Source organism: Lampris incognitus, chromosome 14 (genome assembly GCF_029633865.1).
Source record: "Lampris incognitus isolate fLamInc1 chromosome 14, fLamInc1.hap2, whole genome shotgun sequence".
NCBI lineage: Eukaryota > Metazoa > Chordata > Actinopteri > Lampriformes > Lampridae > Lampris > Lampris incognitus.
This window is the reverse complement of record NC_079224.1, coordinates 7,535,286-7,554,635: the sequence shown is the minus strand read 5'-3', so window position 1 is coordinate 7,554,635 and position 19,350 is coordinate 7,535,286. Positions and strand designations below refer to the sequence as shown.

Here is a 19,350-nt window from a genome sequence, read left to right as displayed (position 1 = left end):
GAACTACTACCTCCTAGGATGTCACTGGAGGACAACCCGGATAACAGATAAATGTCTCCTGTATAAAGGTGTGTAGTATATATCCTATACAGGGATATTGTAGCCAAGCGGGCCGAGCAGTGACACACTGGAGGCAGTGTTATTAAAAATGACAAGATGGATTTATTGTCTTGGTTATGGTATCAAGTTTTGCCGGTCAGGAGAGGACAAAAAGAATAAAAAAAAAAAAAAACTTCCAATATAATCTCAATTCCTAACTAAACTTTAAACTGCAATTAAACTCAAAAGATAACACTCAATCCTGGCATTCAAAGTTCCCGGCCTATAGACAGGTGTTGACCCCTGCTCACCTCAGACCAAAACTCCCATAACCCAAACCTGGCCCGGCATTTCATTCCCTGGTCCAGTCCATTGCACTTTACTCCAATCAATCAACTACAACGATATACTTTCTCTGTTTAAATATCATTAAATACATCTAACAATAAACAAACTCTTATCAAAAGACAATTACTCAATTCATCACACAACACCATAAATAACCATAAATATCTATCATAGCCCCAAACACCCCTCTAATCCCAGACACTTAGCCCCATCTCAATTATGACGTGAGATTTAAAAGTAATAACTCTGACACTCTTACGGACAGGGCAGGAGGGACAACTTGAAGAGAATAGCTCGGACAAACCCATTTTATTGCGTATTTGGGGGCCACAGACGTCTGCACGAAAAGCCCTCAGAGAGAGCCAAGGTTATTCAGAGATGTGCGAGGGGGGTGGGTCAACAGGCAGGTCGCCATGGATACCACTCCCATTCCTATCATCAGCAACCGCTGGTCTACAAGCTGGCCTTTTCTTGTTAGAATAGAATAAACAGCGCCGACACATGCGAGGTCTGTCTGTGTCGGTTCAGGCGGGCGTGAGAAGCTGCTGTGGCGAGGTGGCGTGAGGGGTTAAGAGAAGACAACGAAGCGCCTGTCAACGTGCACACCTATGCGTCTCCATCGTGTCTATCGTGCTTTCTCCTGGAGCTGTGCAGAAGGAGGGCGACGTCACGCTTGGCGTCTTACCTCTTCTGAGACGGCGTCATCAGAGCCGAGACCTTGTCATCGTAGAATTTCCTCATCGCAAAGCGGTCCAACGCCTGATCGGCACTTTGGAAGAAGCACAGGAGCACGTTACGCATTTTTCCACAATCATGACTCAAGTCATCACAGGATTACGAGGCACCTTCTTCCTCTATAATTGAATGAAATTACCCCCGACGTATAACATTAGGGCTAACACAGACACGCACTGACGTGAAGCACACACACACACATGCACACATGCACACATGCACACAGTGGGCAGGAGGGAAAGTAAGCCGAGAGACAAGGGATTCCAGCAGAGAGGAAGACAATGCCAACCGTAAGCAAACACAGAAGGGGGGAGCAGCAGAGAGAGAGGCTGCAGTGTGTACACAGCATTGCTATTCACACAGCACTAAAGCCAACAGCCACCGGAGCCTTTTCACCAGAGGTCTCTCTCTTTGGCTCCCCCTTCTATTACAGTGTAAATCTATCCCCTTTGTCTGTCGTTCTCTCTCTTCCTGTACTTCATCCACTCTGTCTTCCACGTTCGCCTTACCTGCCCTGACCTTGTGACCCTGCCGTTTACTCCTGCATATTCCAGCAGGACACACACCGCAGGGAGCACTGAGGTCAGCCAACCTCAGCTGGTTTACGTTTGCATCACACTGGCTTTTGGCTGTTTGCAGGAAGGATCTACATAGGACCAGTACATAGGACCAGTACCTACATAGGACCAGTACCTATATAGGGCCAGTACCTACATAGGACCAGTACCTATATAGGACCAGTACATAGGACCAGTACCTACATAGGACCAGTACATAGGATCCGTCCAACAAAACACAACACAGCACACACACAACACAACACAACACAACACAACACACACAACACAACACAACACTTCTGACTACCCTTAAACTACCATCTCGCCAAATGTTTACCACCATGCCTGACTTTAAAGACCAGGATTCCTTCGACTATGGCTGGATTTATAGGGACGACGATGACTACATGTCAGTGTCATCCTTCATCTTTTTTTGTTCCGAAGTAACTTCACTCGGTTTGTGAGAAAATGTCATGAATAGATGTAAATCCAAGTGACACTGCAGCCACAAGCTATTACTGTAACCAACACTTTTGTAGGCTGATTCATGTAATTCTGTACGGGGTGATTCATGACTTGAATTGTGTGGTTTTCTTTGAATTTCCATGTAATAGCTTTGCTTTGACTCATGTCCTGACTCATTGTCAGCCTGAATCAAAAGGGACAAAGTCTTTAGTGGTGGTTAACAGGACCGCCGGAGGTTTACAGAATGAGTTACAGTCAGAAAATGCTGCGGATTCTTGTTGATGTTGATTTGCCCGTTCAGGTCAAAATGGCCAGTTTTAAATAACAACTACTAACAATGACTATTGTCGATATTATTAACAATTAAGATGAAGATAAGCGACATTGGGTATTTTTAATTATGTGTTACAATTGGCCTGGGTCAATTCACAGTTCATGCATTGCTAATTAGTGAGCAGATCGTGAGAGTCAAGTGGGCAACTGCTCATGTTGCCATCAGTCTATGTTGAATACAAGGGAAACCTTTCCATTCAATGTCAGATAATATAAAATATAATTGCCATTACCCCGCTGATATATCGGTGAAATGCACAAATGAGGAGATGATCACACCAATTCGACCCTTGCCACCCTATAAAAAGAAGAAAGGAGCGCAAATGAGTCAGCATTCGTAGCTTTGTTCAGCCTCTAGACATAAAAAAAACTGCTTTTAATTGTAGTTCTTGGCGATAGGGAAAATATTCTCATCAAGAAAATCTTGTGAAATTTTACAAATTATCCATCCACATCATGATATCTGCTTACACATGCAAAAATTACATAAACAACCCAGCTGAGGTTCATCACATTGAACTGTTTAGTAATGTAAAATATAATAGACTTAAGTGCTGCCTTTGACACGGTCGATCACAACACCCTCTTACATCACTTACCGAGACTTGGGTTGGCATCAAGGGTTCGGCTCTGAGCCTATTACGCTCTTACCTTACCAACAGAACTTTTTCTGTTGTTCTGGGTAACTCTACCTCCTCAGTGGCTCAGTTGAGTTGTGGTGTCCCTCAAGGCTCAGTTCTTGGCCCCCTTCTCTTTTCTATATACATGCTGCCCCTTGGCCACGTCATTCAAAATCATGATGTGCTCTACCATTTTTATACTAACGACACTCAGTTATACATACCACTAAAACCCGCAGATCCTAGTGCCCTAGCAAATCTCAAAACTTGCCTCTCTGACATTAAATCCCAGATGTCCGAAAATGTTCTCAAATTTAATGATGATAAGGGTGTCCAGGTGGTATGGCGGTCTATTCGGTTGCCTACCAACATGGGGGTTGCCGGTTCGAATCCCCGTGTTACCTCCGGCTTGGTCGGGCGTCCCTACAGACACAATTGGCTGTGTCTGCGGGTGGGAAGCCGGATGTGGATATGTGTCCTGGTCATTGCACTAGCGCCTCCTCTGGTCAGTCGGGGCGCCTGTTCGGGGGGAGGGGGAACTGGGGGGAATAGCGTGATTCTCCCATATGCTACATCCCCCTGGTGAAACTCGTCACGGTCAGGTGAAAAGAAGCGGCTGGCGACGCCACACGTATTGGAGGAGACATGTGGTAGTCTGCAGCCCTCCCTGGAGGGTGGAGCAGAGATGGGGATGGCTCAGAAGAATGGCGTAATTGGCCGGATACAATTGGGGAGAAAAAAAGAGGGGGGGGGATCCAAAAAGAAAAAAAAATGTAATGATGGTAAGTCTGAGGTCATTCTGTTTGGTCCCGAAAATTCCATCAGCCCTTTTGTTACTAATCTTGGTGGTCCTGTCAGGTAGTCTTAAGCAGGCTGCTAGGAATCTTGGGGTAATAGTCGATGCTAACCTCAGTTTTGATTATCAAACCAAAAATGTTGTTCAGGCATGCTTTCTCCAGCTTAAGCTAATCTCCAAAGTTAGGTCATTTTTATCAATTGCCGACCTGCAAAAAGTTGTACATGCTTTTATCTATTCTCAGCTTGACTATTGTAATGCACTTTATTCTGGTGTCAGCAAGGGCTCCCTCCACCATCTGCAGTTGGTACAGCATGCTGATGCTCGGCTCATTTCCGGGACAAAGAGGCATGACCATATCACGCCTGTGCTTGCCTCCCTACACTGGCTCCCCGTTATATTTCGAATTAATTTAAAAATGTTATTGCTCACTTTTAAGGGTCTTGCTGCTACATACATTTGTGATTGATTGACCTGGTATATGCCCCCTCGACCTGGTATATGCCCCCTCGACCATTAAGAGCTGCAGATGGAGCCCTGCTGGCTACTCCGAGGTCTCGGTTTGGCACAAAGGGTGATGGGCTTTTGCTGTTAGAGCCCCACACTATGGAAGTCTCCTCCTGTCGAACTAAGACAAACCAAGTCTCTAGCTTCTTTTAAATCTCATCTCAAACCTTGTATTTTTATGAAAGCTTTTACAATTGTTTGATATTTGTTTGTATTTACACTGTTTTTATTTTTACTCTTACTCACGTGGTCTTACTCTTATTTTTGCATTGTTTTTTTAAGCACTTTGTAGCACTTGTTTTAGAAAACTGCTATATAAATAAAGTTATTATTATTATTATTGTGGTTGTTCATATCAAACTAAAACTAGTTTTCAAATAACCCATCCCTCAAATATTTCAGATCTCATTTTTGGAGGAATCGGAGGTATGAGGTTCTCATTATCGTCAATTCCGACGCCAAAACGGTGTCGTGATGTGAAAATATCTGAAATTCACCACGATACTCTACCAGCGAAAGATGATAAACAATAAGACAGAATTATTGCCCAGCCCTATTCCATCGTTTAAGAAATAACTGAATCACTTTGAGTTTTGAATATGGCATACAGTACTGTAACCGGTAATATGATGGGGTAATTATTGAACTATGAATAAAAGCTTTGACGCATAGGAGACAGCGTTTAAACCATGGGACAAGAAGGAAGTGTGCGGACGCTCACCCTGCAGTGTATGACCACCACATGGAGGGGGTCGGCGTTAAGCCAGCTTTCCATTGCCTTGCAGATAGTGCAGATCTTATCCAGAGGAGGGGCATGCAGGTCAGGCCAGCCCGTGTCGAGGGTCTGTAAACACACCACACACTCAGACACTGTCAACAGACAACAGTTGTCTTTGTCTGTACGCGGCAGCCACTTCCTCCGCTCCCTCGGCATGCACCGCCAGTCGCCAGATCCATGTAATTGACTAGACATGGCTGAAATACCAGTGTAGATACTGTTTTTTTATTCAAATTCTGTTGCAGCTGGACGTAAAGGCTACTGACATTCCCATCCCGATAGCTTTTGATTTTCTTGTGCTGGGTCGATGCAGGTTAGCGTCCCGTAAACTCACCTTGGGATTCATCCTGGCGAGATCGCTTCTTTTCTCAGACAGGTTGATGATCTAGAAAACATATATAACACCATCATTAGCAAGGGTTCCTCCGGATACATCCATACATCCATCCATTATCCGAACCGCTTATCCTGCTCTCAGGGTCGCCGGGATGCCGGGGCCTATCCCAGCACACTTGAGCACAGGTAGCGGGAAGGTGAGCTGCAAATGATCCGCTTTGTAAACACTGACGCTATCTGCACACTGACTGGCGCCATCTGCTACCTGCTAGTACACAACATTTCAAAAGTGCACAATTCTAAAATACCAACCAACAAAAACAAACCCCAAAAAAGGGACTGACCAGGTAATTGTCTGCATGTTTGGATTTGAGCATGCGCGTGACGTCCTTCAGGTTGTGCAGGTAGATCTCCTCGGAGCACGCCCAAGGGAAGGAAACGGCGATGATGCGCTCTGTGATGTACGTGAGGTCGAGTTCGTATCCCTCCTCCATCCCGAAACCGTGTCTTCCCACTGGAATACAGAGATAGTAGCTCAGTCCCTCTACACACAAGCGACTTCGGCAATGTCAATATTTGATGGTCAAGGTCCTCGGCTTCATCACCGCGTCCCGGTCTCTCCGGCTGAAGAGACTGACCTAATTTACAGCCTGTGAGACGTGCAGCTGAGTGCTACCAAAATTCTGTTCCCAGAAGAAGAAAACTTTGCGTGTTGAGCAACACAACAGGGGACTGTTGACATGTTTAGAGCGGTGAACATTTTGTTCCACCACAAAGTAAGATACAGGCAAACACCGCAACCCATCATCCTTCACCAGGCACGCTTTCACAATGATAAAGCCAGAGAGACAGACAGACAGACGGAGAGAGAGACAGATAAAGACACAAACAGGTTGAGACAGAGAGACAGATGGAGACAGTGAGAGAGAGACAGAGAGAGAAAGCGAGAGAGAATGAGAGACACACACACACACACACAGACAGACAGACAGACAGAGATCAAGAGAGAGAGAGAGAGAGGGAGAGAGAGAGGGAGAGAGAGGAGAGAGAGAGAGGGACAGAGAGAGAAAGCGAGAGGGGGGAGAGAGGGGCGAGAGAGGGGGGAGAGAGAGGGAGAGGGAGAGGGAGAGAGAGGGAGAGGAGAGAGAGAGGGACAGAGAGAGAAAGCGAGAGGAGAGAGAGGGAGGAGAGGGAGGGAGAGGAGAGAGAGAGGGGGTAGAGAGAGCGGGACAGAGAGAGAAAGCGAGAGGAGAGAGAGGGGGGGAGAGAGAGGGGGAGAGGAGATAGAGAGCGGGACAGAGAGAGAAAGCGAGAGGAGAGAGAGGGAGGAGAGGGAGGGAGAGGAGAGAGAGAGGGGGGAGAGAGAGCGGGACAGAGAGAGAAAGCGAGAGGAGAGAGAGAGGGAGGAGAGAGAGGGGGGCGAGAGAGAGAGAGAGTGAGGGAGGAAGTAACAGAGAATTCCAGTTAAGACCAGTTATGCGCGGGGTATTGTAAATCCCAGAGAGATGGCGTAACCCTGTGACCTCTTGGCCATGAACTTCCTGCGCCGGCGGACTCGGGAGAGGCTTCCCCCGCCACACCCCCATTATCTAGTCATCTCTCGGCGGCCTCCCCGCCGCTCCGCCTCGCTTATACAGCCAGGAGCAGGGAAGAGCCCCGACACAGCGGCTGCCCGCACGTCATCCCACACAGCCTGCGACGCCAACTACAAGGGCCGGGGGAGAAACAGCCCCCCTTGTTTTGCTGCAATCGACCACCATGTTTGTAGAAGAAGACAGGAGTCGACCATCCTGCAAGAGTCTTAAGAACACGAATAAGAACAAGAACACGAGCTGGGCTCCTTCATGGTACGGGTGCCAAGATAAGTGATGAACTCTTTGCTTTCCAAAGTCTGCTAGATATATCTAATCCACACTGAGATGTTGCACACACACACACACACACACACACACACACACACACACACACACACGCCACAGCCCTCGAGTCGGCCTGATTGTTTGTTGTGTGTGATGAAAGGACGGACAATCTGTGGTGGGGGGACGCATCGGTCAATGAAGTCCGAGATGACTGTAGGCTACAGAGCCCCCCACTTTGAAGGGCTCCGAAGAGGGAGCCAAAAAAACCAGGGGCCATATAGCCGGGGCTTAAACCAGCCCTTAGAGCGGAATGAAAGAGGCTATGTATGTGAGGAGGTCATCACTCGGGGAAACAGATTGGTGGGGGTAGTTGGGTGGGTGTGTGTGTGTGTGTGGTGGAGGCTGAGGTGGGGTGGAGGTCATTATAGACCGCTGGAGCTAATGGTGGAGTTAGTCTATTCCCCCCCGAGAGCTGGGGGGAAAAACTGCCAACTAATGGGGAATTAATGAATGGGTCGGCCAATATTTAGAGCCCGCGTGGCTCCCCGGGCCGGGCCGGGTCGGGGGGGGGGGGGCGAGCGGTGTTTTGAAAGTGTCAGAGCACTGTATCAGATAAAGAGAGGTCGGATTTATGACCGACACTTAACCTCCGAGCGACCCGGAGGTGTGGAGGGTGTTATACTGAAGTTGCGTATAAAGCAGTAACAGTTGAAATCAGGGGGTCGGCGGATAAAGTGACGGAGCCCCGCTGCGGATGATCCAACAGCCGAGCAGAAGACGACGAGAATATTTAAAATGAATTTACAATATGAAGAAGTGACCTTCCAGTCATTTCTGGTTGAAGCTACGAGGGCGCACAGAAGAGAGCCCATACAAGCAAGATTATGCAACGCCATCTAACCAACGATGGTTAACTTAATCAATCGATATTCAACGAAATAATCCCGTAAATCATCTCCCTGCACCACGGCACATCCTTCTCCACCGCCGCCTCTCCATTCTGTCTCACGTCAGACAAGCAGGGAGAAGGGGATGACTTGCCTCGGCACGCATCTAAAAATAATTGGCCTTTGATTTGCGCTGACTGCTTTTGTTCCTGTGTTCCGCGGCACGGCGCGTTAGTCCGCGCAGAAGAAGCACCGGTAAAAGGATCCCAAGCCCCGAGCCCACCCACGACACCGCTGAGAACCAAGCCTAGCCGAGGAGTGGGCGGGTAGGCCCGACGCTTCCAGAAGCCGGATTGTTTGGATGGACTGTGAACAAGCTACGACAGGCCTACCGGGTCAGGGTGTTGGGGGATGTAGGGTGTGTCTGGATCTCTCACCTCAAGCCCTGCAGGTAACAGGGCCGCCACGCCACGCCAGGCTCGGCTAGGCTAGGCTAGGCTAGGCTAGGCTAGGCTCGGGCTGCAGTTGATGCACGCACGGTGGCCACCACTCGTCAAGAGCTTCTGAACTTGTCGAGAAGCTCCCGCTCCCGTTGGCACAGACCAGCCTTGGAAGGGAACCGAGTCAACGTCCCACTCAGAAGTGAGAGGAAAAGGTGGGGAACTGGAGGGTAGAAAGGCTCGAGATTCATCCTGCTCCTCCACTGCTGTGGCTTCTCCTCACCTGGCCCACGCCACCTCAAGTTGGCCCGTGTCATCTGATTTCATTGCATACTTGCGGTGCAGCACGAGAGAGGAGAACCAAGGGCAAACGCTAGACTAGAGGACACAAATAGCAGCTCATGCAGAAACGCTCTGGGTCCGCCTCCGGGAGCTGAATCATGGCCTAATCATGTGAACGGTGACCTCATGGTTGTTTTCATTTTTGGGGTCTGTTGTGGCGACAACAGTTGGCAGAAACGCTGCATGCTTGTGTGTCACAAATAATAAAACTCATCCAAACCCTGGGCCGAGCCACAGAAACCGAGTCCATTTACGTAAAAGTTTGTTTGTGCGTTATTAGACTGGTTGGGACAAGTCCATGCCTCCCCTCGGTTACATTTTCCATTCAATAATTCGGCGTAGTTATTATTGTTCAGGCTGTTTTCTTGCAGGAGTTCGAGTCCTCCCCCCCAACAGAAAGTATATGGTAGCAAACGCAGCCTAAAGAAAGGAAATACACTTTTGTCCTATGGGAGAGAAATCGGGCCGGAGAGGAAATTAAAGGCCAGGCCTTCACGTCCGCTTTAAAGGCAGTCTCTACAAGCACAACACGTGGACGAAGTAAGACGGCTGAGGAGGGGACGGCTCCTTCTGAACGGAGGGGAGGATTTCCAAGATCTGTGTAGGGTGATTAAACGCGAAACAGGTTTACATCCATTTTAAAATATCTAACGGCGAATTTACAGGATCGATGTGGACGGCTAAATGGGCCATACTCCCCCTAACGTTGGGACTGGCACACATATGAAAGCAACCGCTGGATCCCTCTCCCCATTCCATGTCCCAGAAACCGGACTTCGCCGCCGCTGCGAGCTCAGCTTGGTTTATGACTGACCCGCTTGTGGCATTTGGAGGCTGTTCTCATATTTTCATGGTTCCAGAAAACTGAAGTTACATGCCTCGTGCTATAGTGCTACGACAAGGAGTGTTAAAAAGAATCATCGCTGCTGCCTACCGACACGGGGATCGCCGGTTCGAATCCCCCGTGTTACCTCCAGCTTGGTCGGGCGTCCCTACAGACACAATTGGCCGTGTCTGCGGGTGGATGTGTGTCCTGGTCGCTGCACTAGCGCCTCCTCTGGTCGGTCGGGGCACCTGTTTGGGGGGGGGCTGGGGAGGGAATAGCATGATCCTCCCACGCGCTACGTCCCCCCTGGTGAAACCCCTCACTGTCAGGTGAAAAGAAGCGGCTGGCGACTCCACATGTATGGGAGGAGGCATGTGGTAGTCTGCAGCCCTCTCCGGATCGGCAGAGAGGGTGGAGCAGAGACCGGGACAGCTCGGGAGAGTGGGGTAGCCAAGTACAATTGCGGGGGGAAAGTGGGGGGGGAGGGATCATTGCTGCAAGGAGGAAACACTATTCCTCTCCAGGAAATAGTGCCAAACCTCAAGTCACCACTCAACAGACTTCATTTGACCACTACTTAACGGGCATGAGTGTGTCCAATTTGTACTTTGAAAAATCAGCCCTTTGCTGAGAACACAAATATTATTTGACATCTATGGGAGGAGGAGAAGGGGTTGATGTGGCTCATCCACCCCAGCAGGAGGCTTTCGCTCTGCACGGGATCGGTGCAGAAAGCAACCATGCATCGCCTCCGCTGCCCCGGGCTCTGTTTAGTCACAGGAACAGATTAAAGGACAGATTAATGGCCCGCCAAGATGTTTGTCTTCAACCCTGAGTAACACCTAAAGTGCTATAAATGCTTCAGGAAGTCTGACTGCCTGTGTGGGAGTGGTGGCGGGGAGGAATGTTTTTCAAGCTTTTCCTCAGCAGATCCCTCTCGTTTTCACCACCGTTGCACATTTCTGTCACTCGCCGTTGCGGAGGGCGACAAATATCGCCGGCTCGTCCGACGCATCCGTCAGATGAACAGGCCTGTTAGTCTAGGACAACCTCCACCTTTGTCCTTTTATAGTCCCCATCCTACCCGCGGCTTCGCAGAGGCTCCGTGCTCCAGTATGCATGAAGAATTCGCATCCAATTTCCGTCCCGAGAGCTCGACATCGACCCCGCGGCTCCGAGACGCCCCGCGGTTCAGGGATGCTGAGGATGCTGAGTGACGTCTCCTCGGTGACGCGGCCTAACGGCGCTGGTCCGTGGGGCCCGGAGAGAGGACAGGCCGCAGTTTGTTCCGTCCGTTCCCTGCCGTGGATGCCATACGTTTTACACTGCGGCTTCGGCGTGCCTCTGGACGCCCAAAAAACCCCGAAATAAACGAAACCGTGGGCTCTATCGAGAGAGCCCGAGGAAGGTGGGGGGGGGGGATATTTTTATGCAGGAACGCCAACGTCTGTTCGTCCCCTTTTCATGAGACCTTTTGAAAGGAACAAAAACACGAATCCTGGCTCCGAGCGAATCGGTACGCCCACGAGGCTCCTAAAGTAACTCCCTAATTACTTCTTTCTATCCCAAGGTCATAGTGGAATGTGCTCCAAAAGGGATTACACTACCGCTCTTCAGTACGCCTGTTTTTCCTTCTCCTCCTTCTCGCTCCCTCCTTCCTTCCTTTCTTACATTCTGTCCCTCTACCCCTCTCTTGCGCCTTTCTTTCTTTCACTCCCCCTTCCTCTCCCAGTACCCCCTTTTGACTCCGCTTAATGGCTCACACATGTCGGGCGGGTGGCTGCAACGCCGCCGTGACAAGGTGGAGTGCCCCCCGGTGCACGGTCCCGCGCCGCTCCTTGCAGAGCTGGGTCCGATTCTTCTGCTCCCTGTGCACAGCCTCCGCCCTGCGCCGAGCCCACCTGCCCCAACCGCACCACCGGGCGCTCCATCCACCCGGCCCTCAAGCAAGGCCCTCTGCCTCCTATCAGGGGGACAAGTCAGAGGAAGGGGACAAAACCAAGACACTGGCTTCTGACTTTGCTTGAACGGGTTTCTCCATCCCCGAGAGACGGATGCAGTTTCTACGCAAGATCCAGCCCGACCTCAACGGAGAACCAGTTAGAAAAGCTACGAGTGCTCGTTTAAAACGAGCAGGGGGGGGGGGATTTAAGTGTCTGGCTAGCTCTGTAATTACAACCGATCCTCGGAGATTCGCCCGTCACGCACGGTGCACGCTGCCTGGAAGGCCGCGGTGTCTGCAGGTGATGGCGAAGGAAGGGCGCGCCCCAGGATCCGGCTGGAAGCAGAAGGAGGATGGTGAGGCGCAGGAAGCCTCTGCTTCAGCTTCTGTGACGTCAGGGGGCTGCTTGTACAGGTCCACCGGCAATGGCCGCTGCAGAACTGCGCAGGCCCCCCCTAAGGCCGCAAATACCGCGCAGCAGCTGCAGCTCGAGGAAAAAGGCGTAACTGTCCTTTTCCGTTTCTTCTCCGGGACTTTCTCTAGCAGCAGAGAAAGCTAAACAGCTACGTAAAAAAGACAAAATAAAAAGGCCTCTGGTTCTTGGACTTACTATGCTGAGCAATTGCCTTCCAAAAACCGGCCCCATGTGTTTCGTATTATGAGGGTCTCCAGTGGCCCCCCAGCCTGAAAACAGCAAGGAGCCCCACATCATGGCAACGGCAAAAGAAGGCCGAGTTGTTTGTTTGCAAGGTTCATCCTTTAATAAGCAGGTCGTGACGTATATACCGCGTCTCCTCGAGTACTGCGCCTCCTCGAGTACTGCACCTCCTCGAGTACTGCACCTCCTCAAGTACTGCACTTCCTCAAGTACTGCACTTCCTCAAGTACTGCGCCTCCTCAAGTACTGCATTTCCTCAAGTACTGCGCCTCCTCAAGTACTGCACCTCCTCAAGTACTGCACCTCCTCAAGTACTGCACTTCCTCAAGTACTGCACCTCCTCAAGTACTGCGCCTCCTCAAGTACTGCACTTCCTCAAGTACTGCTCCTCCTCAAGTACTGCTCCTCAAGTACTGCACCTCCTCGAGTACTGCACCTCCTCAAGTACTGCTCCTCAAGTACTGCACCTCCTCGAGTACTGCACCTCCTCAAGTACCGCGCCTCCTCAAGTACCGCATCTCCTCGAGGGAGAAATAAATGACTGCTTGTTAAGTTTGAATGACTGCGTTCTCTGCTCTCAGTATACCGCTAGAGCTCAGCATGCTGGAACACACACACACACACGCACGCACGCACGCACGCACACACACACACACACACACACGCGCGCCAACAGGTCTCGGGGCCGAAGCGTTCTGCAGTCTGGGTAAATAATCGGACTTGAGCGCAGCGGGCTGCAGAAGACAAACAAGGTTTCCAAACGTCTCCAACGTTGCACGGAACCAGAAGGGCGCCACGGCGGGGCACGATGTCCCGACTTACCTCTTTCCAACTGGAAGCGAGGACGTTTAATTGTTCCGTCTTCCCACCGGTTCCCTTTTGTCAAGTCGGTCCCGGGGAAGAGACCGGGCAGGGAAAGTCCACCGGAGTCGAGCGGCACCCGGCCCGTCACACAGGGTTAGTGAAGGCTGAGAGGCTCATTTTCCTCCACTGTGGAATTCGCTCGCAGGGGGATCAGAGGCACTTCTGTGAGCTCACTTTGTCCCAGCTGCCCCCACTGCTCTCGCTCGCTCGCTCGCGCGCGCTCTCGCTCTCTCTCTCTCTCTCCCTCTCGCGCTCTCTCTCGCCCTCTCCCCCTGCTTGTTGCTGGTGGTGGGTGTTAAAATGGAAGCCCTTGCTCTGTGCCTGAGCTGCTGTGTTGCTGCTGCTCAACCCCCTCTCCCTCTCTCACGCACGCACACAAACGCACACACGCATACACTTCCTCCAGTCAAGGCTGCCGCTGCAGCCACAAGTCCTGGCACGGGATAGTCCTCCCACTGCGCCGCTGGGGCCGTTTCTCTAGACTCCGCCCCCTTCCACTCCACCTTTCTCCGTGTTGACCCCGCCCCCCGACACACACACGCACACACACGCCTCTTGTGTCCTGCACACACACGCATGCAAACGCTTAACCCCACCCCCCACGCACGCAACAACAACAGCTACGTAGTCGCACTATATACACGGGGGGGGGGTCGTCCCGGGGGGGGGGTCTTCCACGGAATAAAAATTACAAAAGAGAAGAAGAGCGTCCCTGCTGGTGCGCTTTTACCTGAGCCCTTTAGGCGGAGGAGAAATGGTGACTTCTGCAGGTTTTCCCGCTGTCAGACGAGTTGAGGAGGAGCGGAAAGAGCGCACTTCCATCCTTGGGTGGGTCATCAAGGATGTGTTGCTTTGTCGTAGTTCAATTCGTGCACCGCAGCAGAAATAACACAAGTCTAACCCCCCCCCCCCAACTTAATAGTGTTACGCGTAATTACACAGCCATGTGACTTAAGGTGGACATTTTGCACATTTCTGCTGGTTTGATAACCACCAGCCTTCGGTATTCTGCGTAGCTGGGCAGCAGAATTGGCCTGCGGTGGAGGTTTGGGGTTACATAACCGCAGTGTGCGCAGGGCAGAAGCTGTCGAAAGTGACCTGTTCAATAATTAACTCGGTCCAAACCTCGCCATGGTTCAGCAGACCGCGCTCACCAATTCCCGTACTGTATTATGCCGGGTCCTGTTGCGCATGCGTCCTAGAGGAGCCTGCCGGCGAACTCAGCCCTCGTCTGCATGTGGTCTGATCTGATCGCGCATCCTCAAAGCTGCTTCCAGCTCAGACACCGTTTGTACTGCTACTCTTAAAAGGCGATGGTTGCGCCGTATGCTGATGTAGCTATTTTTATTTACCTCCACCCTAGGCAAGCCCCCCATGTGGTTCAGTCTTCCTAAAGACCTTCCTCCGTTCTTTAGCAATTACCCCCATCTACAGGTACAAAATCGACATAGGTTTTCGATACACGTTTAATCTCATTTTCCCCCTGGCCTTGCAGTAGTCCGGACCCTCCACCCATTGTCCAAATTGCCTTATCCTGCTCCCGGGGATGCTGGAGCCTATCCCAGCAGTCATTGGTCAGCAGGCGGGGAGACACCCTGGACAGGCCTCCAGGCCATCACAGGGCCGAGACACACACCCACAAACACCTAGGGACAATTTAGGACGGCCTATTCACCTGACCTACGTGTCTTTGGACTGTGGGAGGAAACCCACGCAGACACGGGGAGAACATGTAAACTCCACACAGAGGACGACCCGGGACGACCCCCAACGTTGGACTACCCCGGGGCTCGAACCCAGAACCTTCTTGCTGTGAGGCGACCGCACTAACCACTGCGCCACCGTGCTGCCCTTGTCCGGACCAACCAATGCTTCAAAATTACATTGGCTGTTACTTTAGGCGGCCTGGTTCCCTTTTTGCATTTCGATAATAACTGAAATAAAAATAATCATCAACTCAAGCTGCTGTGATTAATAAAACTTTTATTTTTTCCATCATTTGTGATATATATATATATAGGTGAAATATTTTCACTAGGAAGGCACTGCATAGTGTAAAAAAATGCATCTCTAAAATTTTGCAAAACATTAGCTAAGTTGCAATATTTGAAATTTTTCAAAAGTAATTTGAATCAGACGAGACTGAAGATGATATTGACAGGTGTTATTGAAAGTAAAGATACACTGTAAACAAAAAAATCTTAATGTCTCACGTTAATTAAATCTCGTGAAATTAATCATACTCAGCATTTAGGCATTTTTAAAAAGCATTGCACTCTGCATAAAAAGAAACGCCAAATTATCCAAAGTTTACAACACTTAAGTTTCTTTTTCTAACGAGGTTTACATTTAAATGGGCTAAGAATTAACATGGAAGCTGAACAAACTAGAAATAGCTAAATTCCCTCTCCCTTTCTTACCATCATCAATTAACTTGTGAGATAAGCAAAAAGCCTGTGAGATAAGCAAATCTATGAAAAATATACTAACGTCACACGGGGATTACTTGTAAGCACCACCGAGCTCTAGTGTTTCCTTCTTCTTTTTTAAGAAAAGGAGCTGGAGATCTGAGAGTTGCTACTGGAAGAGAAGGTGTAGCTGTAAGTAGCAGAGTAATCCACACTGCCTCTACGGGAGCCATTCCTGGAACCGACGCGAGAGCCAACCCTTGACCCAGAGCGAGAACTTGGGTTTGAAACATTGTAAGGACTGCTGATACCCTTTGTGGATATGGAGGAAGCTTGCAGCATCTTCATACCATTACTCTCCTCCACCATGCAACTGTCCATGGCTTCTTTGTAGGAGATCTTCAGCTTAGTTTTGGGACAGGTCAGGTTCTTCTGGTGGTTACGAGCATCTTGAAGCTTCTGGGCACCCCGGCCATCTAGCCAGCCCCTGCAGATGGCCTCTTCGATTGTGAAGCGGCAGCCAGTGCCAGGCTCTAGTAGGCCCCCTGTCAGGTACTGAAACTCCAAAAATCTCTGACCAGCCTCATAAGGCAACCATTTCTCCTTAATTGCCTCTGCTGCAGACATCTTCTTCTTAGTCTTCACATCTTCAAAACCCTGGTAGGCTTTTTGGGCAGGTTTGAGCTTAGTGGCCATGTCTTCATCAATTATGGCCTGATGGACGGCATCTTGCAGGGACAGCCTCTCGCCATTAGCAGGATTAATTATTCCCCCTGTGCAAGCCTGGGCCTCCAGCAGCCTCTGTGCAGTTATAGCATCTACTATGCCTCTTCGGAGCCCCTCCGGAATAGTAATCTTCTCCAAGGTCTCCGTGTCAAAAATGGCTGCCACAGGGCTCTGGTCATCAAACATTTCAGGTGGAGAAAGGGTAATAGAGATGCTGTTGAAGCGTTTACGGACAGAAGGGGAGGATGGGGCAGCCTGAGTAGGGCTGGTACAGGTGACCACATCATCAGCAGTGCTGGTTGTAATGGTCATCTCAGGACCCCTGGATCTGCTGCTGATGAGGTCAGCAAACTGAGTCAAGGTTAGTGTCCCAGCCCGGTATTTGTCCAAGGATATTTGGTCAATGACACCACAATCCAGGCAGTCCTGGATGTCATACTGGGTTCCTGTTTTCCTATCCACCACCACCAAGCGTGTAGAGCCATCTGTTTTCTTGACTGTGATCTCCTCCCACTCGCATTCCTGTTCCGACAAGTCCAGGAAGGTGTCATAGTCGATTAGCTGTCGGTGATAGGCCTCCCTCACTGACATCTCCAACCCAGTGTCTGGGTCAACAATCACCACACGCCTCTTACGGAGGACATTGGTACGGCTCTCCTGAGGTGTCTGGGGCTTCCTCTTATCCTTAAGTGGCAGCAGTGTCAGACCTGTTCTGGAATCTTTAATACACCTGTCCTTCAGCTGGAGGTAGGTCAGATTTTCCTTGGTGTTAGGGTCAAAGAAGCCTTTAGTGTCATCACCTTCATAGGTTAGGATTTCGTTCATCTCCTGATCAAAATAGCCCCTTTTATAGGCCACGTCCACATCAATACGATGGCTCTCTTTGGGGTCAATAATGCCTCCACTTGCAATTTGGGCTTCCAGCAGACGGATACCATGGCCTTTCTCAATCAGATCTTTCTCAATTGCCTGGAAAAGGGAGATGGTCTTTCCTGTGGCTGGGTCTGTGTATCCAGTAACAGCCTTCTCTGCAGACAACAACTTACTCTTGAACTCTTTACCTACCACGCCTCTCTTTGTAGCCTCTTCTACAGTCAGGAATACATTGTTTACAGGGTCAATCATGAAACCAGAGGCAGCTTGGGCCTCCAGGAGTTCTAGGGTTGTCCCTCTCATAAGCAAACCTTCCTTCATTGCCTGGTAGAAGGGCATGGTTCTGTCGTTGGCCTCATCATAGATACCAGCAATACATGTAGAGCCGTAGAGGTAGGACTTCAGCTTGTCCTCAATATCTTTGCTAGTTAGCTTGCCCTGGTTGAGCTTCAGCAAATCAGTCTCATCCAGCAAGTTGGAATGGACCAGTTCTGTGACAGAGACTTCACCACGGAGGCCTTTTACAGTCATGGGTTTTACTGGGCCAGGAAGCAAAAGGACACCAGAAACAGGTTCCATCCTACATTTCGAACGCAGGTCACTGTAGCTTATCTTCTCCCCTGTAGCAGGATCCAGATAACAGCTGGGTTTCTTGTTCAAAGCCCTGTAGAGTTCTTCATCAATTAGATTGCGGTCCAAGGCCAGATCTTTGGGAATGAACACGCTCAGGACAGGGTCCAATATGCCTCCAACAGAATCCTGGGCCTGAAGCAAACGAATGGCTGTCTCCTTGTCTACATGACCTTTTCTGACAGCCTGCCCCACAGACAACATTTTGCCACTGTAAGGATCTTTGAAGCCTGTACTGGCTGCTTCAGCTTTCAGCAAGATATCTCTGTCTTCTGTGTCCACAATCCCTCTGGAACAGGCAGTATCAACAGGCATCTTCTCATTGAAGGCGGGGTCCACAATGTAGCCTGTTGCAGCTTGGGCCTCTAGAAGCATGAGGGCACTCTCTGAGCTAAGGAGGTTCTTGTTTTTGGCTTCAGTGAAAGGCATTTTGCCCTGGGAACCACTTGTCATGCCAGCAATGATGCCAGTACCCTTAAGACTGAGCTGGATGTCCACAGCAACCTCCTCTACCGTCTTTTTTCCCTTAAGAAGCTGCTCTAGGGTTGATTTACTGATGATACCGCAATCACGCAGCTGGTGGGCTGTTACTTTGCGGCGCACCCCATCAAACAACAGTTTAGAAGGATCCACTGTTGGGAATTTTTCATCTGTCTGTGTGTGCCTAGTTAGGGTACAAGGGCTCACCTGTAACTTTCTTATCTCTCTCTCCAGGGCATCTTTCTGCTGAGCCAGGTCTGACGCCTCCTTCTCAGAGCTCAGCAGTCGGCTCTTGTACTTTTCTTCAACACTCCTCAGCTCCCTCATGAGCCTCTCCACTTCAATCTTCAGAGAACCTCTCTCTCGATCAGCCTTGTCTCTGTCTGAGTCACACTGCCTCACCTGACTTTCCTTCAACTCAAACTGGCTCCTCAGGTAGGCAACATCCTTGCGTATGGTATCATTCTCATCCTGCAGACGCTGTTTGTTGCGCATCTCAGAATCTAATGAGAGCTTAATGCGAGTGAGCTCCTCTTCCATTCTCTGTTGGCGGTTCTTGTCTTGTTCCAGCAGTTTGAGCTTGTTCAGTAGGTTGTCCCTTTCCAGTCGTACCTCACTATAGCTGCTTTGAGATTCTTGTATTCTTATGGAAGTCTGAGGAGACATAAAAAAGCACAAGTTTATGATTAAAAATATATATTTGTATAAATATGTGATACTTTACGGAAAATATTTAACATTCCAACTAATGCGTAATGCATCTAAATGATATAATAAAACAACAAATGTAAAGCGCTTTGAGTGGCTGTTGCAGCTAGAAAAGCGCTATATAAAAAGCAATTTAATTGACCGATTGATTGAACAAATGTGTTCTTGCTTAGAAGCGTGTACAAATAGG

At 49.8% G+C, this 19,350-nt stretch overlaps 2 protein-coding genes and 1 long non-coding RNA gene across 4 annotated transcripts in view; 1 reads left to right on the top strand and 2 right to left on the bottom strand.

Annotated features, from left to right (window-relative positions):
- The window catches only part of LOC130123906 (tensin-3-like), a 31,970-nt gene extending 25,820 nt beyond the window's left edge, over window positions 1-6,150 (bottom strand). The window contains exons 1-5 of the mRNA XM_056293233.1: window positions 5,862-6,150; window positions 5,516-5,566; window positions 5,125-5,247; window positions 2,714-2,778; window positions 1,073-1,156 (exon numbers count right to left, since the gene is read on the bottom strand). Coding sequence (XP_056149208.1) covers window positions 1,073-1,156; window positions 2,714-2,778; window positions 5,125-5,247; window positions 5,516-5,566; window positions 5,862-6,011 — 473 coding nt within the window. The 5' untranslated portion in view covers window positions 6,012-6,150. The remainder of the gene's footprint in view (window positions 1-1,072; window positions 1,157-2,713; window positions 2,779-5,124; window positions 5,248-5,515; window positions 5,567-5,861) is intronic.
- Window positions 6,151-6,868: 718 nt separating this feature from the next.
- Window positions 6,869-19,350, top strand: part of LOC130123650 (uncharacterized) — a 25,266-nt gene continuing 12,784 nt past the window's right edge. The window contains exon 1 of the long non-coding RNA XR_008811340.1: window positions 6,869-7,364. This is a non-coding gene — a long non-coding RNA (uncharacterized LOC130123650). The remainder of the gene's footprint in view (window positions 7,365-19,350) is intronic.
- Window positions 15,308-19,350, bottom strand: part of LOC130123644 (desmoplakin-A-like) — a 26,280-nt gene continuing 22,237 nt past the window's right edge. For both annotated transcript variants that reach the window (XM_056292878.1, XM_056292879.1), the window contains exon 24: window positions 15,308-19,106. In XM_056292878.1, coding sequence (XP_056148853.1) covers window positions 15,882-19,106 — 3,225 coding nt within the window. In that variant the 3' untranslated portion in view covers window positions 15,308-15,881. The remainder of the gene's footprint in view (window positions 19,107-19,350) is intronic.